The sequence below is a fragment of the Corvus cornix genome, chromosome 17, assembly GCF_000738735.6.
Source record: "Corvus cornix cornix isolate S_Up_H32 chromosome 17, ASM73873v5, whole genome shotgun sequence".
In the NCBI taxonomy this organism is placed as follows: domain Eukaryota; kingdom Metazoa; phylum Chordata; class Aves; order Passeriformes; family Corvidae; genus Corvus; species Corvus cornix.
Window position 1 is genome coordinate 5,004,849 of NC_046346.1, and position 10,933 is coordinate 5,015,781.

A 10,933-nucleotide genomic window follows, 5' to 3' on the forward strand; every position below is an offset into this window, starting at 1 on the left:
GCCACACGCTCATTCCCAGCCTCATCTGTGCTCCACAGACATAACATCATCTCAGCCCACGGCTGCAGATTCCTCCTCATGTGCTCCCATAAATCACCCAGCATGGACAAGCCAGCTGAGATGTGGGGAGCAGCACAGGTCAGCGAGGAAGAGCCATGGCAAACTAGACATGAACAACAAGGCAGCACATCCCCCAAGAAGAGCAAAACCAAGATGCCTTCCTGCTTCCTACAGCAATCCTCAGGTACAGGGAAAGAAGTGCTTAACCCCAAGACTGGGGCCTGGGGCTTTAGCACTCTGCTGGAAGGGAATCCCTAATGTGCTGAGAAAGCATTGGAAGACCAAGACACCGGATAACCTGGAGAATTGCTGGATATGTGTTTATCTTCTCCCATCAAATCACATTAAATGACTGTCTCGTGGCTGCCATCAGCTTCAACACCAGCAACAAACTGATTTGTCCCTCCAGAAGGCACTCACTGGAACAAATCTAGCCTAAAACCCCACATTCCAGTGCAGACAAAGCCACTGCCGGGCTAAAAGCTGCATTTGTGCCAGACCTCATCCCAGCATCAAGCCCTGGTCCAACACTTCCCACAGGGATCCACCATCCCCAGGCACATCCTTGACCTTATGACGGCACAAGGCAGGAATGTGCACGAAGGCAGATGGACAGCAGGGTGAGGAGCTGCACTGGAGCTGCCTTTACTTCCCAACCCCAGCCCTGTGTCCAGGGTAGGCACATGAAGAGTTGGAAGCAGCTGTTTGGTCCCAGCAGATGTTTGGAAGATGGAAAAAAGCCTGGTGCTCTCCAAGGAGAGCAGAGCTAATGCTGTACTGCTTGGCTGCCTCAGCTCCTGCATTGAGCATTGGCCACGGGGTGACAGGGGTGCCCTTCACATCTCCCTGCCAAGCAGCTGAGTCCTTTCATGGACCTGACATCCCTCTGAAAATGCCAGGAGATTGTGGCCCCCAGCACCCACAACCCTCCTTACCTCGTGGTGGTGAGAGGCAGTGGCTGCTGCTCCCGGCTCCACACCACCAGGGGAGGGGGATTTCCTTGAACCTCGCAGGGCAGCGTGGTCTCCTGCCCCAGCACAGCCAGGATGGTGACAGGGTCTGATTCCTGTGATCCGTTCACACTGATCCTGGGCTTTGCTGGATGGAGAGGGAGCGCAGCTGGTGCAGGGACCCTTCAGGTGCCCCACAGCCCTCATCACCTCTCTTCCCATCCTGTAAACCCATCTGGACAGGTGCTTCAAGGAAGCCAGGAGTGTTCCCAGGTCATGCTCTCCCTGCCAGTCCCCTCTGGAGCTGTCCTGAGCACTCACTGCTGACAGAGAGCTGCATCTCCCGGCTGGAGAACCCTGCTGCATTGGTGGCTGTGCAGAAGTAGGTGCCAGCATCCCCAGGGGATGGTGAAGGGATCAGGAGGGTCCCATTGGGGTCAAGGTGGTAGTGTGGGCTCAGTGAAATGGGCTCCGTGCCCTACAGAAGAAAGGGAAGGGAGGAAGGCAGAGATTCTCCCACGAGCTGAGCATCCCAAAGGCAAGAAGAGGGCTCGGGACCATCAGAGCAAGCCATGCCCTGGTCCCAGCTTCCCAGGGCACTTGGTGCCACCTGCCAAGGCAGCCACAGCCACACTGGGGAGCTACACTCGCTTCAAACACGTTACCCTGAACCCGGGGGTGGCCCCAGCCTGGCTGGCAGGGGCACAGCAGTCGGCCTGTCCCTGTCACCTACCTTTGCCCAGGTGACAGCAGGGGGGGGCACGCCGGTGGCATTGCACTGCAGGGTGACAGCTGCTCCCTCGGTGGCAGTGACGAGGACAGGGCCAGGCTCAATGCTGGGAGGAACTGGGAAGGAAGAGAAGCCCCTCATCCTGCATGACCAGGGCCATGTCCACCGCAGAGAGCAGAGCAGAGAGAGCACCTGCCCCATGTCACTGCTGAGCGGGGACACGCAGCTCCCCGACACTCACCGTGGATGACCAGGGACACGTCCTGCCTGTGTGAGCTGAGGGCGTTGGTCACCTCACAGGTGAAGGTCCCTGCATCCCCCTGCGATGCCTGGTCCACGTGCAGGCTCCCGTCAGCCCGGATGGAGTAGTGGTCACCTGGGGCCACCTGGACACGGGCAGAGAGCAGAAAGCAGGACAGATGGGGGGTCAAACAACAACATATCCGTGTCTTTGGGGCACATCCAGAAATGAATCTTTGAGCAACAGGAACATCCGGATGTGGAGATAAACCCATGTTGCCCTCCCAACACAAATGCTGCCTTGGATTCTTTCACCAGCAGCTTTGGCCCCACAGGTTGGGGGATCCATCCTGCAGCGAAGCCCTCACCACAGGGTAGGTATCCCTCCACACACCCACCATCCCAGCGGGCATGGAAATCTCACCATCTGCCCATCCTTCAGCCAGCGGCGAGCTGGGAACGGGCTCCCAGCCAGGATCACACAGGGCAGCGACACGGGCTGGCCTGGGAGCACACGGACCACGGGGGATGCAAGAGCTATTTCTGGGGCTGCTTGAAAGAGGGGAACGGGAACCAGTATTAATCAGTGATAAACTGGTCAGGAACACTCAGGAGAACAGATCTAGATCATCTTTCTTCTGGGGTCCGGATCCTGGCTCAGCAGAAGCCAGCTCAGATACTCCACTCCCCCAGGAATTTGGGGATATTGGCTGCAGTTTGGGTCCATGTCAGCGTATGAAGCCAAAGAGGGCTGGGAAGGGCATTGCCCAAACCCTGCCCTGGGGTTGCTGAGCATTCACTGTGGCCAGCTCAGGACCAGAGACAGCTGCTCGGGTCTGCCACTCACTCACTCACTGCCAGAACAGCTGGGATCGATTCACCAACCAAAGCACGGAAAAACAAACCCTGTCCGGTGACTGTGAGCTTGACCTCTGCGTGGATTTTCCCAAACTCATTCTGGGCTTCACAGATGTAGGTGCCTTGGTCATCCAGCGAGGCACCTGGAGCACAGTGGGGAGAAGCCTCAGCCTGGTGGGGCTGGAGAGCCTGGAGCAAGCTCCAGGACAGGGACCACCCTCCCCTACCCCACCACCATCTCCAGTGGGAACAGACCCCGCAGCGCTGGAGGCTTGCAGGCTGTTACAGCACAGCTAAGCTTGCACAAGTTAAAAGCACAAATAAATGCGTGCACACTCAGCTCTTACTGTCGATGAGGAGCTGGGCAGCCTCCAACTGGCTGGAAACACCCCATGGTCCCTGCCAGCCCACCATGGGCTTCCCGTCCTGCCGGGACCAGGTGACGTGTGGCAGGGGAGATCCCTCGGCATGGCACAGCAGGCTCACACTCTCCCCAACCTTGACCTCCGTGTCACCCAGGGGCTCAGGAAAGTGAGGGGCAGCTGGAGGAGAGAGCAGCAGAGAAGGGGCTCAGGCAGGTTCAGTATCCCAGCTTCCCCACAGCTGAGCCTGGAGAAGGAATGGGCTGCAAAACCAATGAGCCAGGTGCCCTGACAAGTTACGAGACTGACTTGAAGCATTTGGTGCTTTTCCAAAGCTGTCAGAGCCGTCGCAGTTTCCATCCCTTCCAGTTACACTCATCACCCTCTGGGTCAGCGAAATCTCTTGCACTTTTCTATCTTTAACTGCTTTAAACCCTGGTGCCCTCAACACAGAGCCATCCCTCCTCCTCCTCATGCTCTTTCATTCCTTCTGCCTCCAGCAGAAAGCCCCGAGCACCTGGATTTTCAGGCCCACAGAAGTCAGCCCACACCTCTGCCTAATCCCACTGATTGCACTTTGCATCCCCAGTTGCATCCCAAGCCCTCATGTCCCCATGTAATAACTGCCTTATCTTTTGCCACTTGTTGAGCCTCCTGCATCTCCCCAAAGCTTGGAAACCCTGCCAGGCTTCCTCCTGTTTGTACCAAGCACCAACACCTCCCTGCTGGGTAGCCCGGGAGACTTGGGAAGCAGCAAGTGGGAGCTGAGCCAGAAAGGAGAGCTGTGGAACAGGCTCGAGCACTCAGTAGGACCCAACAGGACTTACACCCCACGTGCAGCACGGTGCTGTCGAGGGCGACGCCGGCCTCGCCGAGGGCCTCGCAGTCGTAGCGCCCGGCGTCCTCCTGGCGCACCGCCTGCAGCCGCAGCACCGCGCGCTGCGTGCCCGCTGGGAACGCCGCCATCGCCTGCTCCCCTGCCCCGAGACCCCCACATCAGCACCCCACGTGCCTCTGTGGGCCCCTCCTGATGGCACAGCAGGGGACACCACGTGTGATGGCCCTGCGGGGCAGCGGTGGGGTGCCAGTGCGTGCTGCCAGTCTCACCTTTGTACCACACGATGCGGGGTGGGGGTGCCCCTGAAACCCAGCACTCCAGGGTCACATCTTCTCCCACCAGCACCTTCAGGCTGGGCGTCACTGCCAGGATGGCAGGAGGTTCTGTGTCACAGGGAGAGAGGTCTTTGGTCACTCTCTGCCACGCTGGGTGCGGTGCCATCCAGCCCGAGGGGACCCCAGAGCCCTGGGAGTTGTCCCACCCCACCCTTTATCACACACAGCCCCATTTCCAGTGCGCTGCCAGCGAGCAGGGAGCAGGTACCAGTGAACTCCAGGGTGATCACTTGCTCATCCCAGCCCAGTGTGCTGCCGGCGTAGCAGCTGTAATTCCCTGCATCCTCTGGGACAGCAGACCTGATGTGCAGGGTACCCTCAGCATCTCTGAAAACCCTGCAGCAAATGGGAGAGAAAGGGAGAAATGAGGCCTGCGAAAACAGGGGTGATGGAAAATGTGTTGATATAAATGAGCAGGCTTCAGGCCATGCTGGGCATGTGGTGGATGTGGGTCAGCACTTAGAGCAAGCTGCTGCAGGGCAGGACTTTGCTTTGAACCAGGGAAAAGCACTGAGAATTGGGCTTTTTCATCTTGAAAGTCAACTCTGGCACTCACAGCCTGACACAGGCAGGAGTTAAAAGGCAAAAAGCAGAAGAAATTAAGGGGAAGTACAAGGAGTATTTTGAGACTTGAGCTCACACCAGGTGTGCAAAGCGGGAACGGTGACCTGGATAAGGCAGGACTGCTTAAAAATAAATACAGACAATGAAGGCCGGCAGCATGCCAAGCATCTCAGGAGCCTGGGCTGGGATACTGCAATGCTTCCCTCTCTCCAGAGCTATGGCAGCCCCAAGCCTCCCTCCTTCAGCCTGTACATCCCTGCGAGGGGAGCACCATCCCTGCGGGACAGGCAGGATGGAGGCTCCCGGGTCCCCAGGGGTTACCTCTCATCCTGCTGCAGTGCCCAGCCCCAGCGCTTCCAGGTGGTGTGGGGCGGGGGGTAGCCCCCGGCCGTGCAGTTCAGCCGCAGCTCCTGGCCCCTGCTGAAACGCTGGGGACTGGGGTCCACCTTCACCCACGGCGCCTCTGCACGGGGTTGGAGCAGGGCTCAGCCCCCACGTGCCATTCACCACCCGCCCACAGGGCAAAATATCCCCCGGCCAGGGTCCCACACGGGAGCAAAGCCTACCCTGGATGAAGAGCCACAGCGAGGCGGTGGCAGTGCCATGGGCACTCTGTGCCACACACTCGTACAGGCCCCCGTCCCCCGGCTGCACGTGGCTGATCTCCAGAGAGTGGTTCTGCAGCAGCCGGGTCCGGCCGTCCCCTGGCTGTGCCGCCTTCCCGTCCCAGCGCCACGTCAGGTTGTAGGGCACATCCCCCAGAACCATGCAGGACATGACCACATCTTGGCCCGGTGAAGCCGTGATGTTGCCTGGGGCGATGAGACGCGGTGGTGGCTCTACAAACACGGGATGCCTGGGTGAGAGGAGCCCGTGCCCAGGCACGGGCATGGAAAGGTCTCTAAGGCTTGGCACGAGCAGCCCCCACCTGAGACAGAGACATAGGCACGAGCCCGTGTCACTCCGACCTTGCTTGTGGCCGTGCACTCGTAAAACCCTTCGTCACTCTCGGACACTGCAGGGATCAACCAGCTGATGTTCCCTGAAATCCTGCAAAAAGGGAGAGATGAAACTATGGATCACTCCCACCTTGGGTCTGCCATGCCACCATCCTAATCCTACTCCCTGGGACCTTTTTTTCATCTGAGTCAGGCAAAAAGGTGCATCCCCACTTGCTGCAGACCTGTCCCTTGGAATTTTCCTTTTGGAATGCTCAGAACCTGAAGGCACCCAGCCAGCACACAGCATCCCCCTGGCTGGCACAGCTCAGGGGCTGTTGCTGCCCACATGGGTCCCTCCTGGGGCTAACTGGGCCATACCAGAGGCTCACCTGAAGAGCTGCTCTTCCCTGAGCTTCATCCCGCCGCGGCTGAGCTGCAGGCGGAAAGGGACCTCACTCTGTGCAGAGCAGGAGATGAGCTGTGGCTCACGGTTGTAAGCCTGGATCTTGCTGGAGATATTCACTTTAGGCAGACCTGGAAGGATGTGCAGATGTATAAACACTCCTTGGAAGCTCACTGGGAGCTGCACTGGGAAGCAGGATGACCAAGGAGAAACCAAAGCAGAGGCAGTGCTGGAGCCTCTGGTCCCTGCTCAGCACCCGCAGGTTCCACTCACCAGGCACCACGCTGGTGTAGGTGACCCCTGAGAGGCGGTGCAGGGGGTGGCCCTGGGCATCTTCACCCTTCACCTTCAGTAGGAAGTCACCCGGGGGGACCCAGAGCGGTGAACCCACCCAGAGCTGCGGGGTGGAGCTGGAGGAGGAGTTGGAGAGGGGACGCGCGGGCAGTGAGAGGAGGACGTGGCCCGAGGTGTTGAAGAGCTCAATCTCCTGCAGGCGCCCAGGCGGCCTCAGACCAGTGCAGTTCACCAGCACGGAGATGGGCAGACCTGGAAAGCGGGGAGAGAAAAAACCACCAGGAACATTCCTGGCTGCAAAACGCCCAGGTGCAGCACCCAGCCCCGTGGGCAGCACCACCCCTCACCCTGCACCGGCCGCTCTCTGGGCTGGCTGGTGTCAAACTCTGGCTGAGTGGAGAAGCTGGCTTGAAAATTAACATCGCTGATGCCCGTGATCCTCAGCGAGTGGCGGCCACTGCTCCGGGTCTGGAAGCAGATTGAGAGGCAAGTGCTGAGGGCAGGGGAAGGGAGAGGAGGTGGGAAGGGAGGAGGTTGCAGCCAGCCCCTTCCAGCCTGCTCACACATCCTCTGCCTGGCTGGAGATGGATGGGGAAAGCCCACACCTGGAAAAGCCTGGCAAGCTAAATATCCATCAGGGAAAGGCAGAGGATGTGCAGGTCTGCCACCAGCCTACCGTGACCAGCCACGTCCCTGGCTCGTAGGGCTCCACGGCCACCACCATGGCTGAGTTGGGGATGCTGAGCAGCTCCTTCAGACCTCGGCCTTTCTCCAGGACCTTTCCTGTAACAGTAAGTGAATGTCCCAGATGGGAAACCCAGGTCTATCCCCTGGTTCCTGCAACAGCTCAGGGCAGAGCAGAACGCATCACAGCTCACAGCCAAGGCAGCAGGGAAAACCCTCAAAGCCAGAGGCAAAGCCAAACTGGGAGGGGAGCAGGGAGATGTGCTGTTGTTTACTGAGGGCTTTGTAGCTCCACCTTTTCATTTGAGTTTTAGGGCAGGGTTTGGTGAACCCCTTCCTGCTTGTCCTCACCTGAGGTCTTTCTGAGAGGCACAACATCACCCCCCTCTTGTTGTCCCTCTCCCCTGGGCTCCTACCTGCTGGATCCTGGACCTTGATCCTTGGGGCAGGGCCGCTCAAGGAGATGGTGACCTCCTTCAGGCTGGGGTCAAAGGGGACCTGCCACGTGTTCTCCCCACCATCCTCATGGTCTGTGGACAGCAGGTGGACCTTGGAAGCCTGGATGGCCTCTTCCACCCACTTCAGCACCTGGAGGTGAGGATTAAACCTGGATCTCCCCTCACTGACAAGCACGGCCTCACTTCAGCACAAGGGGCCAGGTCTCCCCACTCACCTCTGTCACCTGCTGCTTGTCCAGGTGGAAGATCTGCCCGGAGCTGGTGGCAGCGATGCGCTCGTACACGCGGTACCCGGGGTGGCTCCTGTCCCCGCAGTCCCCCGTCAGCACAAACACCACCTGCCACAGCCACGGCCCCGTGACACCCCACACAGCCACGGGAGGGGACACAGCCGGCATCCACCAGCATCCCAGTACATCGGATCGGCCCGGGGGATGCAACTGCCCCCAGCCCAGGGGTTTTATCGCTGCGCCTCACTGATGCGCTGCTGCTGCAGCATCCCCCGAGCCGCTGTCGCAGGAGCCCTGCGGGCAGCGCCAGGGCCGCTCACCTGGCTCTGCTTGTGCTGCAGCAGCCGCAGCAGCTCCTCCTGCTGCTCGTAGTCCTTGGCCCGAGCATCCGAGAAGACGTAAACGAAGGAGCCGGGATGCGAGATCTCCACGGCCACCCTGATGGCTCCCACGCTCATCTCCGGGCAGTCCCCCCCACCCTGAGGGACACAGCCAGGGACGTGGCACAGGCACCGAGCCACCCAGTGCTCAGCTCCCGGCAGGATTCCACCCAGGGGGTGCTCACAGGGAGGAACTACCCCATTTTGCTGGAGTCAGGCCAGAGCAGCGGGATGAATCTGCAGGGACACTCAGGACAGACCCCTGCACATACCCGGCCCTGTCTCACTAACAATGATAATTAAACCACCCCTTTGGGGATCCATGCTCACAGAAGCCACTGGTTTCCCACAAATACCTTTAGTGGGCACATTTGTGCCCGCCCCTGTGGCTGAAGAACCAGCCAGCCCAGGGAAGCCACAGAAAGGACCAGCTCCCACTTTCCCAGGGCTTGGCACCCCAAAGGGCTGGGAAACCATTTGCAGCCTCGGCGTTACACCTCCTGCCAAAACAGCTGCATTGAAGGGAAACGCCACAGGGATTTAGCAATTCACTGGAGGCAGGGCAAGAGTGGGGATGGATAAAGCAGGGTTAAGCTCCCAGGGAACATTTTGGCTGGCAGAAAACAGATGAAATAATTTAAAAAAAAAATTTCAAAACTCAATTATCAAGCACTGCTTCTAGAAGGGGAGATTTTTGGTTTCATGGAGAGTCTTTGCAAAATCTCCTGGGAGCAGTATCTCTCCTAGGGACAAGAGCTGTGGACTGAGAATTCTCTGCCCTGTTGCAGGACTCGGGGACACTGTTGCAGCAGCATTACCCATCCTCTCCACTCCCACCCCCTGCACAGCCCCCCGCCAGTCTGGCTCAGCCTGAACCCCCACCACACTCCTGGGGGATGCAGGGATTGCACCATGCAGTGCCAGGCTGTCCCCCAAGTGCCATGGGCCAGGCACCAAGGCAGGCCTGGCAGAGCGCCATGGGGCTGAGGATGCCTACCTGGACATGGAGCTCCCGCAGGCGCTGCTGGAAGAGCTGGGGATCCGTGGTGAGGGTGACAGGTCCCACCTCTGCAAGCACACAGACACCACCACCTCAGCCCCCTGACCCAGCACCAGCTTCCTTCGGTGCCACCCACGCTGCCGGCACTCCTGGCACCTGCCCTGCCTCAAACACCTGAGACTCGGAGTCCAGCATCTACCCTGGCTTGGCACCAGGAGAGAATTGGGTTTGGGCACACCACCCCCCTGTGCCCGTACTGTGAGCACTTGGGCAAACCATTCCTATGCCCAGGAATTTCTCCCGACACACTGGGTGGTCCCAGCCAGGGCGAGCTGCAAACCCAGTGCTGTTTTCTACTGGGGGAGGCTCCCAGCAAAGGGATGCAGGAATCGATTCACTGCCTCTGCCTCCTTCCCTGTCTGGCTCCAAAGGTTTTCATTCAACCCAGTGTTTCTGCTGAAAATAAAGCTTGGGTCCCGCTGTCCTTGTAGGAGGCCAGGGCTCTTTTGGGGAACAGCTGCCCTTGTATGGGTGTGCACAAAGGAAGACAAAGACAGGGCAGAAAGAAATTATTCTGGTATCACAGAGAGTTACCAAAGCCTCTAGCAAGTGGAGCTTTTATTGAGGTGACCTGGAAGCACGTTGTGGACTTGAACAGAAATACCCACCGTGAGCACTCCGGGGAGATTAGAACGGGATGGAAGGGGAAGAGCCACCCACAATGAAGTGTCAGCACCCCTGGGATTAATACGGTGGAAATAGCCCACCTTGTGCCCACAGAGCAGCTTGGGGACAGGAGCCCCAGCCCAGCTCCCAGCTCTTGAAGTGCCATCCCCATCCCAGCAGCCACCAGGGCATTAAAAACAGGGAGAAGGGGCAGTGCAAGCACTTACGGAGTGCATGTTTCAGACCCAGACCGGACTGGAACTGCAGCCCAGCTCCCCACAGCCCCACCCCTGCCAGGACACATGTCCTCACCCTGTCCCAGACGTACCTGGGTCATGGAAGGGCACCAGAGCGTAGTTGCTGATGGGCTTCGTGCTCCTGCTGAGCGTCCGCTCCAGGATGCGCGAGGCCCCGTCCATCACCTGCACCAGGTCGTCGTACATGGAGCCGGTGACATCGAAGACAAAGGCAAGAGTGGCCCACCCTGGGGGGCTCTCGGCCAGACTGGGGGCCAGCAGCATCCAGAGACCCACAAACACCCCTCCGTGGGGTGGCATCGTGGGGGAAGCTCTCGGGTGCCAGGAACACCCCTTGTGTCCTTGTCCTGGCCCTTCCCCCGGGCACCGTCCCCACACCAGGGAGGGACACGGTGTGCAAGCGGCCACTCGCGGCGGGGACGGAGAAGGGACCCCGGGCAGGGAACGCCCAGCCCTCCGCAGCTGCGGACCTGCTCCTCCAGCGTTCAACTTCTGGGAGGGCGGGAGGAAAAACCGGACTTTTGGAGCCAGCGACGCGGCAGGGATGTGGGTGGGAGTTGGAGGAGATCGGGATGGAGATACAGGGATTGGGAAGCAGATCCTGCAGCCCACGGGATTGTCAGAAGCACTGCCCAGGCCCCTCCCCAGCCCCGACCCCCTGGCTCAGAGAGACCCTGCTCTGC

General features: G+C 59.5%; 1 protein-coding gene across 1 annotated transcript in view; it reads right to left on the reverse strand.

The window, feature by feature from the left end:
• The window catches only part of HMCN2 (hemicentin 2), a 32,967-nt gene extending 22,239 nt beyond the window's left edge, over nucleotides 1–10,728 (reverse strand). The window contains exons 1-22 of the mRNA XM_039561936.1: nucleotides 10,322–10,728; nucleotides 9,325–9,395; nucleotides 8,268–8,426; nucleotides 7,933–8,055; nucleotides 7,676–7,847; nucleotides 7,252–7,358; nucleotides 6,923–7,043; nucleotides 6,555–6,827; nucleotides 6,268–6,412; nucleotides 5,866–5,987; nucleotides 5,504–5,776; nucleotides 5,259–5,400; nucleotides 4,582–4,709; nucleotides 4,308–4,421; nucleotides 4,028–4,177; nucleotides 3,186–3,380; nucleotides 2,886–2,981; nucleotides 2,405–2,529; nucleotides 1,982–2,126; nucleotides 1,744–1,856; nucleotides 1,332–1,488; nucleotides 996–1,158 (exon numbers count right to left, since the gene is read on the reverse strand). Of these exons, the coding sequence (XP_039417870.1) occupies nucleotides 996–1,158; nucleotides 1,332–1,488; nucleotides 1,744–1,856; nucleotides 1,982–2,126; nucleotides 2,405–2,529; nucleotides 2,886–2,981; nucleotides 3,186–3,380; nucleotides 4,028–4,177; nucleotides 4,308–4,421; nucleotides 4,582–4,709; nucleotides 5,259–5,400; nucleotides 5,504–5,776; nucleotides 5,866–5,987; nucleotides 6,268–6,412; nucleotides 6,555–6,827; nucleotides 6,923–7,043; nucleotides 7,252–7,358; nucleotides 7,676–7,847; nucleotides 7,933–8,055; nucleotides 8,268–8,426; nucleotides 9,325–9,395; nucleotides 10,322–10,550 (3,323 nt within the window). The 5' untranslated portion in view covers nucleotides 10,551–10,728. The remainder of the gene's footprint in view (nucleotides 1–995; nucleotides 1,159–1,331; nucleotides 1,489–1,743; nucleotides 1,857–1,981; nucleotides 2,127–2,404; nucleotides 2,530–2,885; nucleotides 2,982–3,185; nucleotides 3,381–4,027; nucleotides 4,178–4,307; nucleotides 4,422–4,581; nucleotides 4,710–5,258; nucleotides 5,401–5,503; nucleotides 5,777–5,865; nucleotides 5,988–6,267; nucleotides 6,413–6,554; nucleotides 6,828–6,922; nucleotides 7,044–7,251; nucleotides 7,359–7,675; nucleotides 7,848–7,932; nucleotides 8,056–8,267; nucleotides 8,427–9,324; nucleotides 9,396–10,321) is intronic.
• Nucleotides 10,729–10,933: the final 205 nt, after the last annotated feature.